We start from the raw sequence: 23,349 nt of genomic DNA on the forward strand, positions 1-23,349 counted from the left end.
TTAACAACAAGCCATATGGAGCCATATGTTCATACTTGGTCCAACTAATTAGTGGCACCAATTATTACCCACCGGAGCAGGTCCACGTAATAATTTCTTCCATATTTGACCTGATTTTAACCAGTTGGCACCCTCTAAAGAATTAATTTTTATATAATATTTTGAACTTATTAAGCGTATAACGGTACATTATAGATTGAGTAACGGCGTGGCGTTACACATGATCCTCTGGACGTGTTGCAAAATCAGAAAGATTCGGTAATAAGATCTAAGAAACGAAGCGTCGCATCAGCCTAGCCGTCGTGGTCTCGCGTCTTTCCAGGGTCGCACTACATAGCCTCCTCGACGCCGACGGTCTCCGCCACTCCGCTTTCTTGCTCGCTCGCTCGTCCGCCCGCCCTATTCATGCTGTCTCTCGCTTCGTCTCCTTTACTGGTATGGTGATGATATCTCCGACTTCCTCTTGCAGTCTCTGTCTCTCTTTCTTGATCTTGGATTTCTTTCGACTTCTTACTTATTTCTTTACAGATTCTCGTTTCAATCGCGGCTGTTTTCTGATTTGAAGTGTTAACGGCTGGGAAGATTGCAAGAAAAATGAAGAATTAACGCCAGACCTGACCCACTGGAAAAGGCAAAAAGCAAAAGAAGCAAAAGGAGTCTACCACAAATTTCGAGCCCTCGCCCTTTTCGGAGTTGTTGGAGTTGTTGTTGTCGAGAGAAGAATTCCTAACTCTCCCTTGCCTGGAAGCCCTCCACCCAGACGTTTCCAGATCTCTTCGTGGTCCCTTGCGTATTTACCTCTCTGGGTAAACGCATATTGATCCCTCTCTCTCGTTTTCTCTCTTTCTTCTTTTTTTTTTGCTTTTCCCTACTTCTTCGTTGTTCGTTGATATAATTATTCGAATTTCTTTGTTCTGGGTGCTTGGGGACAAATTTCGTCACAAAAAGATTCGACCCAACTTTTGGTTGATTTGGTCTTGGTGATGTGCCGAACTTGTGCTTTCTTTCCTCTTGATAAGCACTTTGGCTTTCTAGTGATTTCCATGCTTGGTTACTGACTTTTTTTTTTAAAAAAAAGATTTCCGTCAATTCGAAGAATATAAATTATTATTTGGATAAAATCTTTCATTTTCTGCCAAGAAGAAGTAAAAACTTATGATTGACACTTGTCGTGCTTCTTGTTTGATGAATTTGCTGATAGAGCTAATTAATGACTATTATTCTGTGCTTGTGCAATATACGAAATCATAGAACTTGGAGTTCCAGTTCTCTTATAAACATTCTTTTTTTTTTGGTGGACTTCATGGACTTTGATATCAATTTTAGCCTTATCATGCGGTTCTGGGAACAAAATCTATATGACATGTTTTCCACTGAGAGTAATAATCAAACTTGCAATCTGTTACCACTTCTGGGGACCACCAGTGTGCTGCATCTTGGTTTATAAGTAAAAAAAAAGGGAATTTAATTGAAGCGGGAATCAAATTTGAAAAGCTTCTATGAAGATAAAAATTATATTTGTCAGGGTACACCATTATGACAGACAAAGTAGATCTCTTCTTCTTTTCTAGAAGAAATTTGAGGTTAAATAAGATTATAGAGGGATGCTCTATGTTCATGTGCTTGAAGGTGAAGGTCCCTTGCAAGTAGTGTAAGGCATGCCTTGCATTTTTCTTTTTTGATGAATAATCATGCTTTTATGCAACAGTCTAAGTTGGAGCTAGAGTCATAATGGGTTGGGATGAACACAAGCTGGAGAATTAATCTGATGTACCATCTCAATCGCCTGAAGGAATAGTTCATCTAGCAAAACAAAACCTCTAGAAGGATACCTAGAGATAGTGACCTAAATCCGCAAGTTCTCATTGAGATTTGAGATCTTTGTCAATGGTGAATCAACAACAAACAATAGGATTCTGGTATATAATGTACAGAATAAGAGTATTAATGCTTTGCTTGATGCAATGATGAAATCCGTCATTACATTTTTCTATATAATGAGCTTGTCTCCCATAACATTATTTGAAGCTCTAGCAGGGTGCTGTAATACCATTAAAAGTTTAGAAAGAAGTGGGATGGACATTGATTTCACACTTTTCTATTGGAGGCAGATGTCATATATTAACCCTCATGAATATATATACTTTCTTATTGCTCCTTTTGTTTAGTTGATTACGGCGACAAGCCTACATATTTAATGAAAATCTTACCTTCTTCTTGCTAATATCCGCCCCCCTGGCAAAAAAAAAAAAAAGTTCATCTAGCAAAACAAAATCTCTAGAAGGATGAATAGAGATAGTGACCTAAATCTGTAAGTTCTCGTTGAGATTTGAGATCTTTGTCAATGGTGAATCGGCAACAAACAATAGGATTCTGGTATATAATGTACAGAATAAGAGTATTAATGCTTTGCTTGATGCAATGATGAAATCCGTCATTACATTTTTCTATATAACGAGCTTGTCTCCCATAAAATTATTTGAAGCTCTAACAGGGTGCTGTAATACCATTGAAAGTTTAGAAAGAAGTGGGATGGGCATTGATTTCACACTTTTCTACTGGAGGCAGATGCCATATATTAACCCTCATGAATATATATACTTTCTTATTGCTCCTTTTGTTTAGTTGATTATGGCGACAAGCCTACATATTTAATGAAAATCTTACCTTCTTGCTAATATTCCCCCATGCGGCAAAAAAAGAGAAAAGGTATGGCTGTTGACTTTTAATACATGATTGTTTATCTTCGTTGTTTATGTGGATAATGAAATTTGTTGATATTATAACTTAGATAAGTTTTATTAAAGGTGATACTTAGGCTCTTCTTGATAAGGCTAACCTATAATGTGAGGTTTGTGTAATATGCATACTCATTATTAGGATATTATTTTCCCTTTCCATTCTATTAATATTAGAAAAGTCATGAGGCACTATCGTTGTCTATTGTAGTCATCTGGTAATACTAGTTTTAGAAGTGACATGCTTTTCTTTCATTATTATTTATGTTGATTCGATGATTACACGATTGGTTCCTTATTTGATGCGTATAATGGTTTATATCTGCAGGGAGATTGGTAATAACTTAATTCAGAGGCGGATATGGCCACACTTAGTGACATAGGGGTTGCTGCAGCTATCAACATACTAAGTGCCTTCACATTCCTTCTGGCATTTGCTATACTACGTCTGCAGCCAATAAATGATAGGGTTTACTTTCCAAAATGGTATCTTAAAGGTGTAAGAAGCAGTCCAACACATTCTGGAACATTTGTGCAAAAGTTTGTCAATTTAGAATGGCGTTCCTATTTGAGGTTCTTGGGATGGATGCCGGCTGCCTTAAAAATGCCTGAACCTGAGCTAATAGACCATGCAGGACTTGATTCTGCTGTTTACCTGCGGATATACTTGATTGGGTATTCTAGTTATATTCTAATAAGTTTGTTTATTGATTTATTTTATCATTTCATTGGTTTTCTTAGATTTTCTGTAGTTTTTTCAATTTATCATTTTTTTCCATTGTGTTATAATTGCATAGAAAAGAAGGGAAAGCAAAATGAAAGGGCTAGTTCTTGAGAAGCATTAAATTATAATGAGTAAAGCAACAAATTGCCCCATCTAAAATAAGTACATTAAGGAATGAAAGGGCCATTGTTTCATGGATGTAGCACCAGATTTGGATAGCATGCTACCACTAAAATCTATTCTATGCATCAGACATGGCTAGCCATTTGCATAAGTACATAATCACAGAATGCAATGAATCGACATGTTAGAAGTTAAACTGTATATGAATGTGGATACATAAACAGCTCCACATATTCATATATATAGTTGGGATTTGGGAAAGTACACTTTCAACAAGTTCACCTAAATTTTATATGTAAATGAAAGGGCCACAAAACTATCTCTCTCTGTCTCTATCTCTCTCTCTCTCTCTCTCTCCCCTCTTTCATCTCTCTCTCTAGAGACACATATATATGTTTGGGCGCATTTATGGTTACATGCAGCAGGGGACAATAACAGGAATACCAACTACAAGATTTAGTGACTGGAGTTACAAAATGAAAAATTTAAACAATGAAATATGTTCCACAACGTCTAAGATGTCTGTGTACAAAACTTCATAGGCTCTGAAAACCTCTGCCATATATATCAAGTCCTCCTAGATATATAATTCTAGTGATATGTTGTAGCATGGTGATTTGGGGTGACTTGATGCATAGGCTAATGTTTTAAAGAGATATATGGGGTTTTTGACATTTGTCAATCATATCCAATGATTTAGATTTTCATTTTGTAACTTGAACTTCATAGTAGGTGCAAAGTCGTCTCTTTACACCTTGTTTGTGTTACAACTACACCCAATACGTACATGTATACGTATGTACATATGTGCACATGTGTGTGTGCACGTGCGTGTGTGCATGAGCCTATGTTCTTGGTCAATTTTAGTGATTGATGTTGCAAAAATGAAAAATTCAAACCAATGGTTATGATTTAAAGGTCTAAAATGCCTCAAATAAGAAAAAGAAAAACATCATATGTTTTGGAGATTTTTGCCTATAAATTAAATCATTTCAAAAATGGACACACTATATCTTGTTAGAACAACTATTAGCTTGTTTTTACAATTCTAAGTATAGGTGAGAGCTATCCAAAATATACAAGTTTTCTTTTAGTCCTTGTAGATCACATACTATAGTTTATAGATTCTTATTTTATAACTCTGCCCATTGAATTTTGAAATGGGTGTTATACATAAAAACACACATATATTTGTTCTGATGGAGAACAAGTTGCTTGCTAGAGAAAGGACTTGTATATATTTTTTTGCATAGTGTTCTCTATGTATCTGTAAGGTTGTAGTGCTACTTTTTCTTATTGAAGATTTAAGTTATCAAAATTTAACAAGGAACAGTGTGCTAGGGTTGGTGAAATAGGAAACATAAATAGTCCACACAACATCATTTTGATCCCATATTTTGCCTTACTACATGCTTTCTGTTCACTTTTTTTTTGCGTAGAAAGGTTTTTGGTTCAGGTGTTCTTAGACAATGCACGTGACTCCAAGGTGGCATGGTTGAACTTATAGATTATGATTTATCTCATCTGAAGAAATTTCTTTGCTCTTCTTAGATCAATTGTTTGATTGTGTTTTGAAACTTAATTATATTTGAATCATGACTGCTGTTTGATGTCGTTTTTGTGTTGTTCTTTCTCTTCTTCTTCTTCTTCTTCCCCTTCCCAGCCTTAAAATCTTTGTTCCTATCGCAATCCTGGCATTTGCTGTGCTTGTACCTGTCAATTGGACCAATTCCACTCTGGAGAATTCAAAAGTAGTATACAGTGATATAGACAAGCTTTCTATATCAAATATCCCTAACGAATCACAGAGGTGAGCATTTAATGATTTTATCAACAGATAAGTTGCTAGTTAAAGTGTTAAGCTGATTCCTGGTTCCTGTGTTCTCAGTGTCTGGTTGCTTTTCAAAAGTTTTCTGCTCCCTGAGCTGATTAACTGATCTTTCTGTCATGGCCTTCATGTAATTTTGGTGTTAGATTACTAAAAATTTGTTTCTGCTATGACTAACTTTGCCACCTATCTCCTTGATGTCATGGAAGTTTTGCGATTACAAGGTATCTGGATGTTAAGAGGTTGAACATTTTACAATTGGATTAATTTTCTAATTGCTCTACATGCTATTGTAATATCTCCTATGGGAGTTTTGGACAATGTGATCAGCTATGCAGGATGAATCCAGTCAAAATCAATGAGCAAGAGATTAAGTAGCTTTGGTTCCTTACATGCAAAAGAACATGAAAATAGTTGAAAAGTTTATACTGGAATTTGCTTGATTAAATGAAGATTGGTTCAAAGTATCATTTGTTGTTGTGATCTATTGATCAATATTCACCTATTTTAGGGCTTATTAAACATATTACTTTTGTTGGATGGTCTTGCCTTGGACATTTATTAACCTAGCATTAATTATATTCCTCTGTGTTGGAAGTGTTAGTTGGTAAATTATCATCCATAAGAATTCACTAAAAAGAATAATACCATGGTGACTGTGAGGCAAGACTTGGAAAACGATTTAGTAGAGATACTTGGATATGCACAGTTATGAATTGTGCATGAAGGAGTAGGAATAGGATCTGTAAACGAGACGATGGGTGCACACTGATGTAAGCTCAGGCACAGGCATGAGCGTGCATGTGGAATGGATGACATGGTGGTCATATGAGAGCATGGGCATGAACGTAGGCCACATGTGATGACAAGAGTTGGTGGGTGCAAGGTGGGCAAGGTGACAAGTGCACAAATGTATGAGCACAAGCATGTATGTGTTGGGTGCTTGTTAGTCATAAGCAAGGGTGCCCCTATGAAACACCATGTGCTTGTGTGAGTTGGTCCACACATTTTCCTCCTTTCTGCCCCAGGGCATATGCTTGCTTCATAACACGTTAAGCTTGTAGCCTAATTAGACCCAGGCTTGATTAGGCTCAATTTGCTTATGCTCCCAAGGAGAGTCCATAATGGAAAAATGTACAGTTGCTTATTAGTGTTGCATCCCCTAGAAGACAAGAGATATGGTAATTGCCTTAGTAAGGACCAAGGATTGCCGAACCGGTACTGGGTGCCATATTGGTCGGCGCCCGGTCCGGTTCGGTACCGGTCGGCGCCCGGTCCAGTTCGGACTGGACCGAACCGGTCGCCAAAAATCTCATCGAACTCAGTACGAACCGACCGGTTCGTACCGCGCGCTGTGGCAAATCTAATCGAACTTGGTGCGAACCAACCGGTTCGTATCGAGTCTTGGCTAAACCAGTTTCGTCCAATTCGATCTTGTACCGGCTGATTATAGCCCCGTAGGGGCCGGAACCTTTTTATATGCCCGAATCGACCCGGTCAGAGATCAGTCGGCTCGGTTCGGCCTGAACTGGACGGTATGGCCTGGATCGGCATTTCTTGGTAAAGACATACTGATTAGGAATGAAGAATATACAGCACACTGATTACCCTATTTGTATATTTATCTTAGTCTATGTATTTTCAGTCCTTGTTCTCATGCTATATTTGTACACCAAATATATTAGATTGATAGCATTTGTCAAGTCTTTTTGTAGTTGGATGTATCCCATGGAAGACCAATCTTTCTGCTTATATCTTACAAGTTAAAACTGTTTACTTTTTGTTGCAGATTTTGGGCCCATTTGGTGATGGCATATGTCTTTTCCTTCTGGACATGCTATGTGTTGCGTAAAGAGTATGAAATAATTGCATCAATGAGGTTGCATTTTCTTGCATCAGAGAAACGCCGTCCGGATCAATTTACTGTAAGCTTATCTCAATTTTTATCAAATTATTCTTTGATATAAATAAATTTCGATTTTATATCCATACCTTTTTAGTGGATTTGAAAGAAGTTTGTTGCTCTGGTCCATCTCATAATTTATTTTTCTATAACTAAGGAATATAGTTATCTTGTCCTTTTGTATTCAACAGGTTTTTCTTATGTTGCTCTCTTGTAATTTAAAATAAGAACTGTAAATGGAGTATAAGTCTGCATGTACTTGTTCGTTGTTTGACATGCTGACATTCTTATTACAATGCTAATGTTTAATGTATTTTTTGATGGAATTTTTTATAGGGCATAGTGGATGGCATAAAAGTTGGAAAAGTAAAATGTTTTGGGGAATGACTTTATCCCATTTGTTTCCATAAATTTTTATGTCTTTGTTAACATAGTCACTTTGTATTCTTGCATTTGGTTACTATTAGGGGAGGGAAAAGTAAAATGTTTTGGGGAATGACTTTATCCCATTTGTTTCTATAAATATTTATGTCTTTTTTAACATTGTCACTTTGTATTTTTGCATTTGGTTACTATTAGGGGAGGGATTATCAATCATTGACCAAAAAAAGTAGCTGTTAATAGATATATATGTGCATACATATGCATGTGTCATGCATTATTTTTCCAATACTATTTACAGTGTTACACAACACTGGTTCATGGACATTCACAACAAATCTTCTAACAAACATGAGGAATTATATTCCATACCAAAAGCCTATGTTCTTGCAGATTCTATTTTCTTTAGTACGCATACTTATATAAATAATTATGTACACATACTTACGTATGTGCATGTTGAGGGGGGCCATTTATATTTTGTAGTAGTGTTAGTTTCATTTGATGAATGTGGCGATGTTCATGACAACAAATTTTCTTAACGTTCTTACCTTTTTCTTTTCCTTTCCAAGTAACTTGGCTTTCTTAACTTTATTACTTGGTTCTAGAATAACTCATGGTATATTTCAATTTGTTTCAGGTCCTTGTACGGAATGTGCCACCTGACCCAGATGAGTCCGTTAGCGAGTTAGTTGAACATTTTTTCCTTGTCAATCATCGTGATCATTATTTAACTCATCAGGTTATACTTGGGCACAGTTTCCAAATTGCTATAGTTTGAAGCTTTAGAATGGGGATGTTAGGAAATGATGTGATTGACTCTCTAGATTATAATGTTTACTTATTGAAGGCTTTTCTTAACTGTGCTATTTTTTCAATTGTAATCTAATGCAGTATACAGTCTTATATGAAATATTTTATATTGTTCAAATAAAATAGTCATGTTTCCAAGATGCAATGTACTTTTTCACTTAACTTAATGCCACCTCCCATCCAAAGTAATGTTGAAGACCAAGCAGAGTCAAGGTTAACAAGCAACATGAATCAGCTAACAGAGAGAGTGAAAAAGCAAAATTGTTCATACTTCATACCAAATGAATCAACATTCATTCCATAGCATTCTTGCCTGTGTGTTTTACTTGGCCACTAATGAAGAAAGAATGAATAAAGGTCCTCAATGTTGGCCTCCTTTATCAGTTGCACAAATATGCATGTTTGGATTTCTATGGTGACTTGGTGAGAATGTCTTCAACTGACAAAAAATGTTGACATTCCATTCCCTTGATCAAGAATCCAGCAACATTGTGGTTCCCAAGTAATAAAATCTTTTGATCACACCTTCATTGTCTATCACCTTCCCAATTTTCAAATCCCAAAATGCAAAGTGTGGGAAATAATGTCAACCATACCTACAACACCGACTAATTTGATTGTTTATTAACTTGTACTCAGCTAAAAACATGTAAAATAGAAGATAATGTGCTGGTTGGAGGTGCATTATTCCCTATGTTTGTTATGTTGGATCTGTCAAACAATAAAATTTCTGTTGGAAGGTGCCCTTATAAAGCCATAATTGGCTATATTTTAGATATTCTGTAGTTATTAATAAGATATAAAGTTATTAATAAGCTAACATGTTTCCTTTTTCCATGCATATGTGGAGACATAATGTAAGCATAAGATATTTAACAGAGTATAACTGAAAGTCTATAGATGATTTGTAGGGAACTAAGTTAATCGATTTTGGACTGAACTTGACCCTCTTATGTAACATGTAATAGATACCAAAACCCTTTCTATACTAGATTTAAGTGAGTGATCTCCTTGTATATTGATTGACATGAGCAATTTATATATATATGGATATTACTACTATTCTGGTATTATGTTATCATAATCTCCTTCAATCTAATTTAAAGTTGAGAATTTTTGTTACTAACTCATGGAGCCTCCTAGGATATCTTAGAACCTTCTAAGGAGAGAAGCACTGTAATGTTTAAAAAATATGTGATGCAAACTGTTGAATAGGTATTGCTTTGCAAGTCAGGGGTAGTAACTAAAAGAAGAAAGAAAGTGAAGGAGATGAGAAGGGAAATGTGGACTCCACCAGAAAGAGAATTAATTTGGTTCAAATAGCTTATTAATTCTTCAACATTCATTAGTGTACACTTGACTTAGTACCCTCGACATCTTTATAATGAATGTAGGTTCATTGGGACACACTTTGGATATTAGCGATGGAACTTACTCCAATACATTTAATAACAAGTATTGCTGTGCCAATATCGGAGCTCGTACCGGTCGGCTGGCGGCACGATTCGGTGCACCCCCTAGTTGTTCCGTGTCGGGCTTGTACCGACACAACAGAGGGCAGGGGAGAGGGAGAATGGGAGAGAGGAGAAGAGAGAGTGGGGGGAGGGAGGGAGGGGGAGGGAAAAAAGGGAGGGAGGGAGATAGGGAAGGCCGGTGGAGGTCGGCGGAGCGCGGCTTGACATAGCATAGAGGGTGGGAGAGAGGAAGAGCGTGAGAGAGAAAAAGAGAGAGAGAGAGAGAGGGAGATGGAGAGAGGAGTGGGGAGGGAGGGAGAGAGACAGAGGCCACCGGAGGGCTGTCGAGTCCTGTAGAGGGCCAGGAGTGGCATGGAGGGGCACCGACTTCACTTAAAATTTTCAAAATAAAAAAGGGGCCATGACGGATCCCTGTTTCTAACGAAACAAGGATCCGGAGGGCGAAGCCTCTCCTCCGCCCCTTCATACCACTCCCCGACCCTTCGCAGCCCTTCGGCGCCTCCGGCGGCCTCCATCTCTCTCCGTCTTCTTCTTCCTCTCTTTCCCCCTCTCTCCCTATTTTCCTCTCTTTCCTTCTCTCTCTCCCCCTCCTTCGCCGATTTCTCGTTTTGAATAGCGAAACCGGCCCGGTCCGCCACCGGCATGGTGCGGTACGCTCCGGACCGGACAGTTCGGGACAGTTTTGCATTCTTTTTTTAATAGAATAACTTCCTATATAAATATGCAGCTTATCATTAAGTTCAAGGAACATCATGGACTCCTAACTTGGATCAGCCACCTAGAATGTTTTAATGACTGTAATACTCTACCTGAAAACAAATGCAAAAGAACAGAAAGATAGACTTTCTTCCTATGCAATATGAGTATGGGTGATGCATAAAAAATATTATATGATTATTAGAAGCTTTTGGGATTTAGTTCTGAGTGGTCGCATCATATGAATTTATGAAATCCCTTTCAAAGTTTATGCTCTCATTTTGAAAGATTTTTGGTATTTTTGGCTCTTTGGTTTCTAGAAGAATTAATTTTATTCTAGTGATTGTTGCTTTCATGTTTAGTAGCTTGTATTTTAAGTTGGGGTAGATTATGGTGCAAGGGCAAGGAATTTTAACACTCTTAAGAAAAAGAACATGGAATTACAAACAAAGCATTTCTATTTGACTAATAATAGATATTATAACTCACCAATAAATCACCTGTTTTGTGGCTGTCTTGCTAACTACACTGCTGTACTTCACAATCAATGTGCTCATTATGACTTTGTCCTCCATTTTATGACAAATTATGCTTTTCCGTTGCCTTCTTTTATGGGTGCTGTTCACAGCATAAGGAAAAGTTTAGTCCAACCAGTTGTGCTTGTCTAATAAATGATAACATGACTAAGCAGCAGATCATTTTCTCTTAGCTGTAGGACTAAGGTCCAGTATTAATCAATGGCTCACAACTTTTGAGTCTGCCAAAGCCAATTGTCATTTCATGGACCTGGATATATCATACTTACTCTGCTTTGCGATGTTATTTAGGCTGCTAGCAAGTTACAATTAATGACATTGGGACAGATGGTTATTCTGTCTGCGATTGTTGCCTTGCACTTTTGTTAATTTAACTGTAGATCAACAGCAATTTCTTGATGCGGTGCCATGCTAACTTTTGCCCTAACTTCGTATTAGGCAAACCATAGGTATGTGATCTGCCTTGATCAAGGCGGATGGCATGTTAGAGAACTAATTATTTATCATGATTGATACCTGCATCAATTTCTCATAGATTTTAGAAAGTGTTGAGGATATTGTCTTTTTTAGGTATATAAAGTTATCACATGTCCATCTATGTGTGTATATTTGTATGTGTGCTTTTTTGTGGGTTTCTCGCCCATATTGAATTTGTTTTTACATGGCATTTCATCTGATTTTACACTCCAGGATTTGCATTATATTTATTCTTCTGTTGGTGCAAAATGCTCATAACCAATTTGATTTGCTTCCTCAGTTATCTAGGCCTTAGTCCTGATATTAAGAACTCTATTAATAGTATTCAAATCTTCTTATTTTATGAAATCTTACCCAGTAGGGGATATTTGCTTTTGATCAGAGCATTGATATTTGTTCCAATAGCTAGTCATATAAGATCATTGACCTCTCTTTTCATTCTATATGTTTTGAGTTCCATTGTAAGTTGCTAAATTTTGACATGTAATATGTCTGTCATGTTTTACACTCTATTCCTAGACACAATTTAAGTTATTTGTGATTTTTGTTGTTTCTTGTATGGACTGGGCCTTGTAGGTTGTGTATAATGCAAACAAACTTGCTCAGCTGGTCAAAGAGAAAAAACAAATGCAGAATTGGCTTGATTACTATCAATTGAAATATGATCGGAATCCATCTAAAAGGCCAACTCGAAAGGTTATTTATGCAAATGATATTATTTACTTTATTTTTGGCTGCAATCTTGTGCCATTTTATTGCCCTTTTTTGTTGACATTGACAATAACAAACATTTGTTACCTCTCTTGGAAGATTCATATTTTATTTGAGTTTGTTTTGTTTCATCAGACAGGTTTTCTTGGACTATGTGGTAAGAAGGTGGATGCGATAGAATTCTACACATCTGAGATTGAGAGGTTATCTAAGGAAGTAAGCAGTATTATCCCTTTTTCCTTGCATCTCTAGGTGTGTTTACATTATATTTAAAGTATAGATATTTTTTGTCATGAAAAGATGAAAATATAGCATGCTATTTTTTGTTCATATGGTTTTGCAAATAGTATAAGGCAGTCATAGTTGAATGATTGAGGCCTCATTCAGTACTTGCTAGTATGTTGTTTAAATAATAAAATATATGCTTGTTATTTTTTCATGGAAAACTCATCGTTGCTTTTTTATGGACAATGTTATTTCAGGAGGCCACAGAACGTGAAAAGGTTAAAAAGAACCCTAAATCTGTTATGCCAGTGGCATTTGTTTCTTTTCGAACACGATGGGGGGCAGCTGTTTGTGCTCAGACACAACAGGCCCGTAATCCAACCCTATGGTTGACTGAGTGGGCTCCAGAACCTCGTGACATTTATTGGCAGAATCTACCTATTCCTTTCGTTTCCCTCATAGTTAGAAGGTTGATTATAGCAGTAGCATTCTTCTTTCTTACCTTCTTCTTCATGATTCCAATAGCATTTGTGCAATCTCTTGCTAATATTGAGGGGATCGAGAAGGCTGCTCCCTTTCTAAAGTCTATTATTGAAGTGTAAGTAAATAGCACTCTTTGAGGTCTCATGCTTCTTTTTCTTTTTTGTTCCTTACTTGGTTTGTGGTTATTTTTCTTACTTTCATTTACATTATCTAACCTAAATTCATCTCATATTCATTTTCCTTGTTGACTTTCTTATCCTGTAATTTTGCTACAGTTTACTTCCATAAGCGACTATGGGAAGGTGATATTAGTGAATGATTTTTCCTTCCTTTTTAGCAAAAGTTATGAAGAATCTCCAAAATTTAGGCAATATACATGCGGGCTGCTATCGGTTTGGATAATTGAAGTTGGGATATCTGCATGATGGATGCAAAGTTTAAAGAATAAAGCAAAAGGAATAATCAGGGTTTAAGAAAAAATATCAAAGAAACTGGATTGATTCAAAAAGCATGCCTTTTTTTTGGGTTTTTGCAATACTAAAAAAAAGTAAAGATAAAACATTGCTAAAATACCAAGAATCTTAGAAAGCTAAATGAATATTCTCATTTTTTAACTCATAAAATTGCAATTTTCTATCTCTAAATATTTCTTTAAATTATAATTCCTAGTCATAATCAGGACATGGAAATAAAAAAGCACAATATGTGTTCATTGGCATAGGAGATCCTAGAGGAAAGGACACACTCTAATGGGGCAATGTAGTTGGTTATTCATCGCATTTTGAATCTTTTAACAGTTGCACCTCCATAACCAAGTTGGTCATTGCCTATCATATTGCATGAGTTTGAAGAGTTATTTTAGATATAATAGCTTGTCACAATTGTCTAGATGCCTATGTTAAACATGTAATTTATAGTATATGCAAGATTTTAGGTGCTTCCCTGTGCGAGTCCATGCTGGCCTGTGCCAAAACAAAATGAGTTGATAGCTCAAAACCAAGACAAAAATCTTATTTTCTTTTTTTGAAAAAAATTCTTTGAGTTTTGGCATGGACACTGTCATTCTGGTTACTGTTCTAGCATCAGTGAAATCCTTGATATGTGTATATATACCCTGGGTGTTAGCAGACTGTTGCACTCATCCGTTCTTGATTTTTCCTTTTTTCATCATTATGATTGTTAAAACTATTTTTCTGAACTCTGTGCATATTTTCTTGTTACTTAATGTAAAGTTTCATATAGGAAACTAATGGAAACAAAGAATTATTATGTGAATTATGATATCTACTTATCTAGCTTTAAATAATATGCTTGCATATATCTATTTTATGATTACGAGGTTACTCTATATCTTTCACTTTCATTGAACAGCATTTGACTTTGGCACAGGCACGTTATTAAGTCATTCATCCAAGGTTTTCTTCCTGGAATTGCTCTGAAGATCTTTCTTATATTTCTACCCGCAATACTGATGCTCATGTCCAAGTTTGAAGGATTTATATCCTTGTCGACTCTGGAGAGAAGATCTGCGTCCAAATATTACCTCTTCTTAATTGTTAATGTGTTTCTAGGGAGCATAATCACCGGAACTGCATTTGAGCAACTGCATACTTTTATTAAACAGTCGGCAAATGAGTATGTGTTTGCACTTTTTCATTTACTAGATAAATGGATCTATGAAACTTTGTAAAATTTATACTTTTAACATATGTTCTCTTTTTGTTAAAGCTTGATGATGGAGGCACCCTTTTTTTTTGGTGGGGGGGGGGGGGGGGGGGGGGGGGGGGGAAGGGGGGATGGTTGTGCACCAAGAGTAGTGTCTGCATTAGCTTATAGTTTCATATCAACAATTTATTGACCTTTATCCCATCCCCTCTACAAGGATAACAACTTGTAAGAATCATTGATTGTCATAAAAATAGAAATATCCATTTCCAAATATTTGACTCTCTCTCTCTCTCATGCACACAGCCATGCATGTATGCATGCATGCACATTAATGCTCTGAAACATATTTTTGGTCAATCAAACCTTATATTCTAGCTTGATATGCAGGGGAACTGATTAGATGACAGTGGATGCAAATGACATAATTGTGTTAGTAAATCAAATGTATTATGCAAGTTATGTGATGAAAAATCAAAAAAACATCTTAATATTATATAAACAAACATAAATTATCGAGATATATGTAGGTGATTATATTGATGAGCCCAAACAAGGGGTTATGGAGGGGGAAGATTGTTATTGGTGGTGAATTAAGTGGCTATGTAGGCAGAAATAAGTGAGGAACTGAGAGGCATATGATATACAATAGAACAGCAGTAATACAACAAGGTTCATTTTCTTAAGGTTCTAGAGGAGCTAGGTGACTATATTACAAAGGTTGCTATGAAATTACTTCATGAAACAAATAAGGTATTTTACATACATATAAAGAGGTGGTCAGAATTGTCTAATGATGATTATGGAGAATAGGTCATGCTTCAAGCATTGATAATTTAATCAAAGACATTGATTGATTAGAATATGTTCTGTGACTGAAAAATTATAATGCTGATCATGCAGCTTGTGATGATTTCTATCAATTATTAGGCTCAACATAGGTATACATGCACAATTAATATGAGGAGAAGAGGCACTATCTGTACCAGATCTGAATAGGCATGCTTAAATTATGGAGAACATGGTTTTTGTGATGGATGTTGATAGCAGTGTGATCTGTAACTTGTTTCCTTCTATAACTATCGCAACATTCTCCTAATGGCCTTGAATGTTTTCTCAAAGGATTACCACCTAACGATTTTGACGTACAAAGGAGTAATGAGTGCACTAGTAAAGTCCTCTTGGGCAAAGTCAGCAAGTCAAACCATCTGTCTCATGAAAATAATAAATTAAATAAAACCAATAATAATAGAAGGACAAGAAATACAGAGTGACATACACTGCAATGGGTGATATACTGATATTTTTTTATGCACTCGAACCTCCACTCATGAAGTATCTCGATATGGATATATGAATCGGCAGGATGATGTTTCATTGGAAGACAACAGACTTTTGAATTATGATGGATCCACGGCAAGGATTGACCTAGAGAATTTATTTCTTCCTACAGTTCTGAATCAACTAATATTGATATGAATGAAGTGTGGCTTTTCATGTTATTTTAAACTAGATTATGTTATTTATAGGGTTGACTTCCAAGGTTGAGTAATGGAGAAAACTTTATTAAATTGCCTAAAAAAATTTAAATCTAGATTCATCATAGTGCAATTTTAGTGGCTTTCTGAAAGTTTTGTGCTAAAAATAAGTGCTTTTTTTTGTGGTGGCAGTTACAAGCTAAATTATTTTACTTATCTAGGTATTTTTGTGTCTAAGGTTTTAATGCCCATGCTAAGGATTGTAATAATGGATCTTATAATAGTTGAAGTGCTTCATAGATTTGGTAATTGGTTACAACAATTATTAGTAGGGAACAATGTGATAACAAAACTCACTGCATCTTTTTTAAAATCAAGTGATCATGATCTGTCAATCAAAATTCATTTCAACATGTTATTTACATAAATCATGCCATGTCTTCATGCTTCATATTTGGTCTTTTCGTGCAGAATTCCAAAAACAATAGGTGTATCTATTCCAATGAAAGCAACTTTCTTCATAACCTATATCATGGTTGATGGTTGGGCTGGAATTGCTGGGGAAATTTTAAGATTGAAACCTCTAGTAATTTACCACTTGAAGAATTTTTTCTTGGTAAAGACTGAAAAGGATAGGGAAGAAGCAATGGATCCAGGAAGTATTGATTTTGGTTCATCTGAGCCTCAAATACAGCTATATTTCTTACTTGGCCTTGTCTATGCTGTGGTCACGCCATTCTTACTTCCTTTCATCATAATATTTTTTGGTCTGGCATACGTTGTTTTCCGTCATCAGGTAGGCAACTCACCATTATTACCATGCTTAATCTTTCGCAAAACTTTTACATGAAAAATGTCTTAGTTATGCATATTGTTTTCTAGTCTATAGATCACATAATTTTATGGTTCATTCTAAGTGATATTGGACCTGAATTTTATTGATGTTATTAGAGAAAATCTTGTTAGATCTTGTTTTAAACATTGCATTCACAAGCCAATGTTGTTGAATTGATGACCCTTTAGCCTGGTTTTACCATGAATGCAGACCTTTTCCTAAGATTAAATGTTCTTCACAGACCTAAATAGATCTATATTATCCAATATATAAAATGGCTTGGACATTCAAACATTCATGATGCTTGGCGAAATGTTTTCATGGATGTGGCACTGAAATCACTAGTATTACCAAAGAAATAATCATGGCTTGTTTATCATGGATTAACAACTCCTCTACCAATCTGTCAATATCTAAGTGTAATTATACACATCAGGATTTTGGCACGATGGCCTCCAATCTCCAACTTGGCTGTGAGGGCATAATATCATTATGTTTGCTCCCACTATTTTAAGTTACAATCATAGAATCCATGAGGGCCTTACTTGCATATTTGTCTCTTGCCGATGACACAAGCCAGCTAGATTACAAAAAAAAGTCATCCCACATATCATGAGGCTATTCACATTTCTGGATCATCCATCGCAATGACCTAATATGTTTAACAAAGATGTCTGCACATGTTTCTGAACGCTTGGCTTAAAGTTATTAGCTATAATGCTGGATGTTCTTAACATTCTGTCCAATTTCAAGTAGCTAATCCTTGAAACTTTCATGAAAGCAATATACCAACTGTCAGTTCGTTCAATTATTTGAGTGCAGTAGACCAAGATTTGAAACTTTATCACATAGCAGTAAATTGGTCAGAAATGAATTTATGACCCTAAAAGGTGCTAAACAAATGAATAACAACTAAATTTATTATGCATGGTCAGTTTTGTGTGTTTCAGGATTGGTTATGGCTAGCACTTCAAATGTTAATTTTGATATTGTTTTTGTGAGATAATGTAAATTAAAATTTTGAACTTCAATTAACTGCTACAAGAAATTATAGATAGTCATTAGGAGGCATATGTTTATGAAGGCAACAGCAACATCATTCTCCTTTAGGTTCTGTTCTTTGGGAGGTAAAAAACTTGGAAATCTGTATTTTTATTTGTTGGAAAATGGCTCCGGAATTTGTTACCTATTTTGTTTTGCATTGCTACTTTTCTTGGTAAGTTGCTAAGATCTATCCATACTTCTCATAATACCCTTTAATCTATATATAATATTTATAATAATATTATAAATATTTTATATAATATTTCATATATATTATATTATATATAATACACATAATATAATATAATAATCTTAGGGTATATATGCTGTAAAGATCAAACCATGATGCATCATTTCATGATAGGTTTTGATCAAGGTATTCAGCACCCTTATGAAATAACAAATTACATGAGGGAGTTGGTCTTTTCCATTTTCATGCAAGCTTTCTAATCTTATTTATCATCTTTGTATATCACTCTAGCTCACTAAAGACCAGACTATTTCAAGTGTCAAATGGCTTCTAGCATAAGTTATTGGAGATAATAATTAAGCAAGAAAATTCACTTTGTTATTATTTTAGTAAGACAAAAACCACATGAAAAATGTCAATGCAACAAACTTTAGGTTTTTGTTGTCCAGATCATGATTTCTGAACTACCACTCTTTCTTCAATAATGTTATTTTTCCTGAAGCTAGAATGACATGTCTGGACTCCTTCTGCAGTTATAACTCTTATAGCAGATAGAAACCAGCCTACTATTGATATGCATATTAGTGGTCCATTGACATTTTGAGCTTTGTTAATAATGCTTTTATTTCTGAAGCTAGAATGACATGCCTGGACTCTTTCTGCAGTTATAACTCGTACAGCAGATAGAAACCAGCCTACTATTGATTGTGCATATTAGTGGTCCGTTGAAATTTTGAGCTTTGTATCCTAGTATTTCTTATAGAAGTTTCTATTGTCACAGATTATTAATGTCTACAATCAAGAATATGAGAGCGGGGCAGCCTTCTGGCCAGCTGTCCATGGTCGCATAATATGTGCATTAATTATATCACAGCTGCTTCTACTTGGATTGCTAAGCACAAAACAAGCTGCTCAGTCGACACCTTTGCTTATTGCACTTCCTATATTAACCATATCATTTCACAGGTTTTGCAAGAACCGCTATGAACCTGCTTTTGTTAAATATCCACTTCAGGTAATTCTATTGTTACAGTATTATCTTACTCATAAATAATGCAAGTAAATCTGTCTTAGATTTAATTTTTTCCTGCTTTTCAGTGATATTAAGTCATAGAAATTATGCAAATTTGACATCATTTCTGTTATATGGTTATGATACCATCTGTCTTTGTGTTTGATAGACTTCCTAATAGGTACTTAATATGAAAAATGAAGAAATAGAAGTTTGTATATTGTAAGGGGACTTTGTTCATCCACCCACCATCATCTTATATTCCCATTATTGCTCGACATCTAACCCTCCCTATATAGCAGCATATTAAAGATGTCATTTTGAAAGAGTAAGGCTTGCAGATGTAGCTGTATGCACCATGCACTATACATGTTTTATGCAAATACAGTATGCACCTGTAAATGGTTGACATGCCAGAAAATGTTTGCATGAGACATAGGAAATGTAAATGAGGAGTTCGGAAACAACACTAGTTAGGGAAACATATAGATGGTTTTTATCCAAAAAAAGAAGGGGATGGGGGTGGGGAGGGGTTTTATAATGTGATGCAACAAGCAATAAATGCTCAATGTTCTTTTGACAATTAGATGACCTGTGAGATGCAAGATAGGAACAAAGGGAAGTTTGAGAATATTATAGTAGCCTATACTATAGATAGTTTGTATCGGGAACTTAGCTATCCATATCCAATCCATATTTGGAATGTGTTATAATTTCCAATCCAAGCCTAACCCAAATACCTTTTGGATTGGACTGGATTAATTTCGGATCAACTGCAGATCGGAAGCAAGTCAATACAATCAACTTGCTTCCCTTCTAAATTAATTTTCTCCCTTATCAGGTGGTTGATCTTTTGTCCTCTATCTCATATGCCCTAATTAACAATCATTTTTCCCTCACAAAACAGACCACTTTATATAAACTTATGACTTGGTCTATAGGACCAGTCAACAAAGTGTCAATTATTGATAGTTTGATACCAATACACATGTATTCTCCAGGAGTGCAAACCAAAGATTTTCACATAATGATAGTGAAATCTATCCTAACAATGAGGTTATTAATTGGGCATGCTCTCAATCCGGTGAAAAAATATGCAATGACACATTGTAGTCATGTGGTGTCACTGTTCCAGAAATTGTGAAAGGTTATTTCACTGTCTTGTGGTCACCTTACATAGTTGGTAGCTATGTGAATGAGTCACCGAAACCAAGCCCATCTCTAGCTGTTTAACTAATGTAATGAACAAAAGCTTTTGCCTCAACTCAAGGATAATAGTCATCCACTGCCACTAAGCTTCTAAATATTGGCCGTGGTATATGGGTTGTTGCAGTATGGTGTAGCACCTAGTCAGTTTGTAGTTGCCCAGCTGACACTTAAGACACTGGTATTTGCAAATTTTATAAAAATTCATAAATAGATATTAATTAGAAAAATAGTAGTAAAATATTGAAACTTCTGAAGAACAAAGAAGGTTAAGGAGAAGGTGGATGGGGAAAATGGCAGAGGAGGAAGCAAGATAGTAGAGAAGAGAGAAAAGCATGGACTGACTAGTGCAAGTGCTTGACATTTTCTCCCGTCTTGTTGCCACCGGTGACTGTTCACTGTTGTTTGCCTCTCATAGACTCACAAAGTCAGGGCTCAGGATTGTTTTGACCTTGTCACAACCTGTCCTTTCAGTTTAAGGTTACAGCCGTTGCAGACAATACTTCCAAAAGAAAAAAAGGTTCCATACTTCTGCTGGCAAATACCAGGTCAGATGGAACTCCTATAATTTAAACGGGCCTCCTTGAAACCATGTTAAATCACCATAACGTGTATCAAGGACATCAAAGCTTGCTACAGAGCAATCTGACGGATTCTAGTATATGAGTTTAATCATTTTTATTTGCTCCTCTTTAGGATGTCTTTAGGTAGATACAGAGTTGTTTCCTATGGTATACATGCGAGATAATGTTTATACTTTTGTTGATTCTGAAATATTGCTGTAATTTTCCTTTGCAGGAAGCAATGATGAAAGACACATTAGAACATGCCAGGGAACCAAACCTAGATTTGAAATCATACCTATTAAATGCATACATACACCCAGTGTTCAAAGATGAGGAGGATGACGACAATTTTTCGATGGGAGAGGAGCGAGAATACGACAACACACTGGTACCCACCAAGCGGCAGTCTCGTAAGAATACACCAGCCCAAAGTAAATATGGTGGTTCATCATCACCTTCCCAATTACAATTATAGTAGTGCATGGCAATGTAGCATTGTATACCATTTGTGAGATATTATCATGTGCATTGGTATTCCAATAGAAAGTGGGATGGGTCAAATTCGCAGCCTTACATGTGCATTATATATGTTTTCTTTGAGCCAAATTATATCGGTGTTGTATACTTCCGTCCTGCATTATGCAAACTGTAGCTTCAATACCAGGTTATGGAACTGCTTTGAGATGTCTCACATGGAAAGGAATCACCAAAAATTAACTGTTATTTGTAATCAATCATACGCCTAGTGTGAATTGATAATTCAGTTGCCTGGTGTTGCATGCCATTCTCTTATAGAAGATGTTACATGGCACTGTTATTGAAGATTTTACTGTGTAGCCTGGCTGGCTGTATTCTGTAAATACGTGCAGGCCATCTACCATAAGAAATCCATGCATGGATGGTTGTGATACCACCCTCTAAGCTTTTGTTTGGCTGGTCTAAGGCTGGCACCGGCATGTACTGAGTAGGATCGTAAGCCAAACTATTGCACTGAGCCTGACCCCAAGTCTTGCAGTGCCGAGAGGCTTTCTAATTCATCCGACCCACTTCTATCCTATGTATTCCAGTGTGTCATCAACTCATTAAATTGCTGCCAAAGATTTTCCAGCAAAAGGTGACAAACAACCCACCATGAGGTGTGTTTTGGAGATTTGATCAGATTTATGAATGGCCATATTCAATTAGATTATCTTTTTAAAAAAATTTCCAATATATCATTTATGGTTAAGTAGCACTATTCTATAAATACTGTATAGCTTTTAATTAGTTCCGTCTTGGATTGGAAGTTCATTTTTCCCCGTTGAAGAATTAACAGGGCTTTTCAGCACAAAAAAAAAAAAGAAAAGAATTAACGGGGCTGCATAAGAAACTCTTGAACCTATGGTATGCCGAACCGGCTCCTACCGGTCGATACGGGCCGGTGCAAATCAGTCCGGCCAGCTACCGGTACACCGAAGCCGTGGAAATCAGCACAGGTCGGCTTCGTGCCGGAGACAAAGAAGACGAAGAAAAAAAGAGAGCGCGGGAAAAGAAAGAGGGAGACCATTTTTGGCCGTCATCGGAGAACTATAGAGGAGCGTCGGAGGCTAGTGGGGGGCAGCGGAGCCCGGCGGGGGGCGGAGGAACCTGTGGGGGCGCGGTAGAGGCCGAGTCTACGGTCGCGTCCCTTGTTTCAAAAGAAAAAGGAAATACGGCTGCGATTTTTAATTTGAGGACTTTAATTTGCCGATTTCACTTAAAAATTTTCAAATTAAAAACCGCGGTCGCGTCCCCTATTTCTTTCGAAATAGGGACGCGTCTCCGCCGCGCCCCCGCGGGTTCCCCCGTCCCCCCGGGTTCCGCCACCCTCCACCGGCCTCCGACGTCCTTCCGCAGCTCTCCGATGGCGGCCAAATATGGTCTCCCTCCCTCTCTTCCCCGCGTCCTTTCTCGTTCTCTTCTTCTTTCTCGGCTCCGGCGGGAAGAGCTTCCCGATTTTGGTACGAAACGAAATTGTACCGATTCGATAGGCAACCAGTACGTCTTCGGTACGGTGGATTTTGCTTGAACCTCTTTGTTATTACTTGTTATTACTAATTTCTGACAGGACAGTTGAGTGCAAGTTTTGCAGGTTCCTTACATATGCATCGTCTAAATCTCTAGAGATAGTTCCCAAAAAGCTTGGGTTGAGACGTCTTAATATTATTACCAAGAAGGTCCAGGCATGGAACATCATCAATACACCTGATATTTACATTTCT

At 36.5% G+C, this 23,349-nt stretch overlaps 1 protein-coding gene across 1 annotated transcript; it reads left to right on the forward strand.

Annotated features, from left to right (window-relative positions):
* Window positions 1–273: 273 nt before the first annotated feature.
* Window positions 274–21,872, forward strand: LOC103713943 (calcium permeable stress-gated cation channel 1-like). Its single transcript, XM_008801003.4, has 13 exons — window positions 274–435; window positions 529–806; window positions 3,067–3,413; window positions 5,249–5,395; window positions 7,203–7,338; window positions 8,338–8,439; window positions 12,271–12,390; window positions 12,541–12,621; window positions 12,888–13,228; window positions 14,503–14,748; window positions 16,728–17,052; window positions 19,107–19,340; window positions 21,342–21,872. The coding sequence occupies exons 3-13, from the start codon at window positions 3,100–3,102 to the stop codon at window positions 21,582–21,584; spliced, it is 2,289 nt and encodes a 762-aa protein (XP_008799225.1). The 5' UTR covers window positions 274–435; window positions 529–806; window positions 3,067–3,099; the 3' UTR covers window positions 21,585–21,872.
* The last annotated feature ends 1,477 nt before the right edge of the window (window positions 21,873–23,349 follow it).

This window comes from Phoenix dactylifera, chromosome 4 (assembly GCF_009389715.1).
Source record: "Phoenix dactylifera cultivar Barhee BC4 chromosome 4, palm_55x_up_171113_PBpolish2nd_filt_p, whole genome shotgun sequence".
Classification (NCBI taxonomy): Eukaryota; Viridiplantae; Streptophyta; class Magnoliopsida; order Arecales; family Arecaceae; genus Phoenix; species Phoenix dactylifera.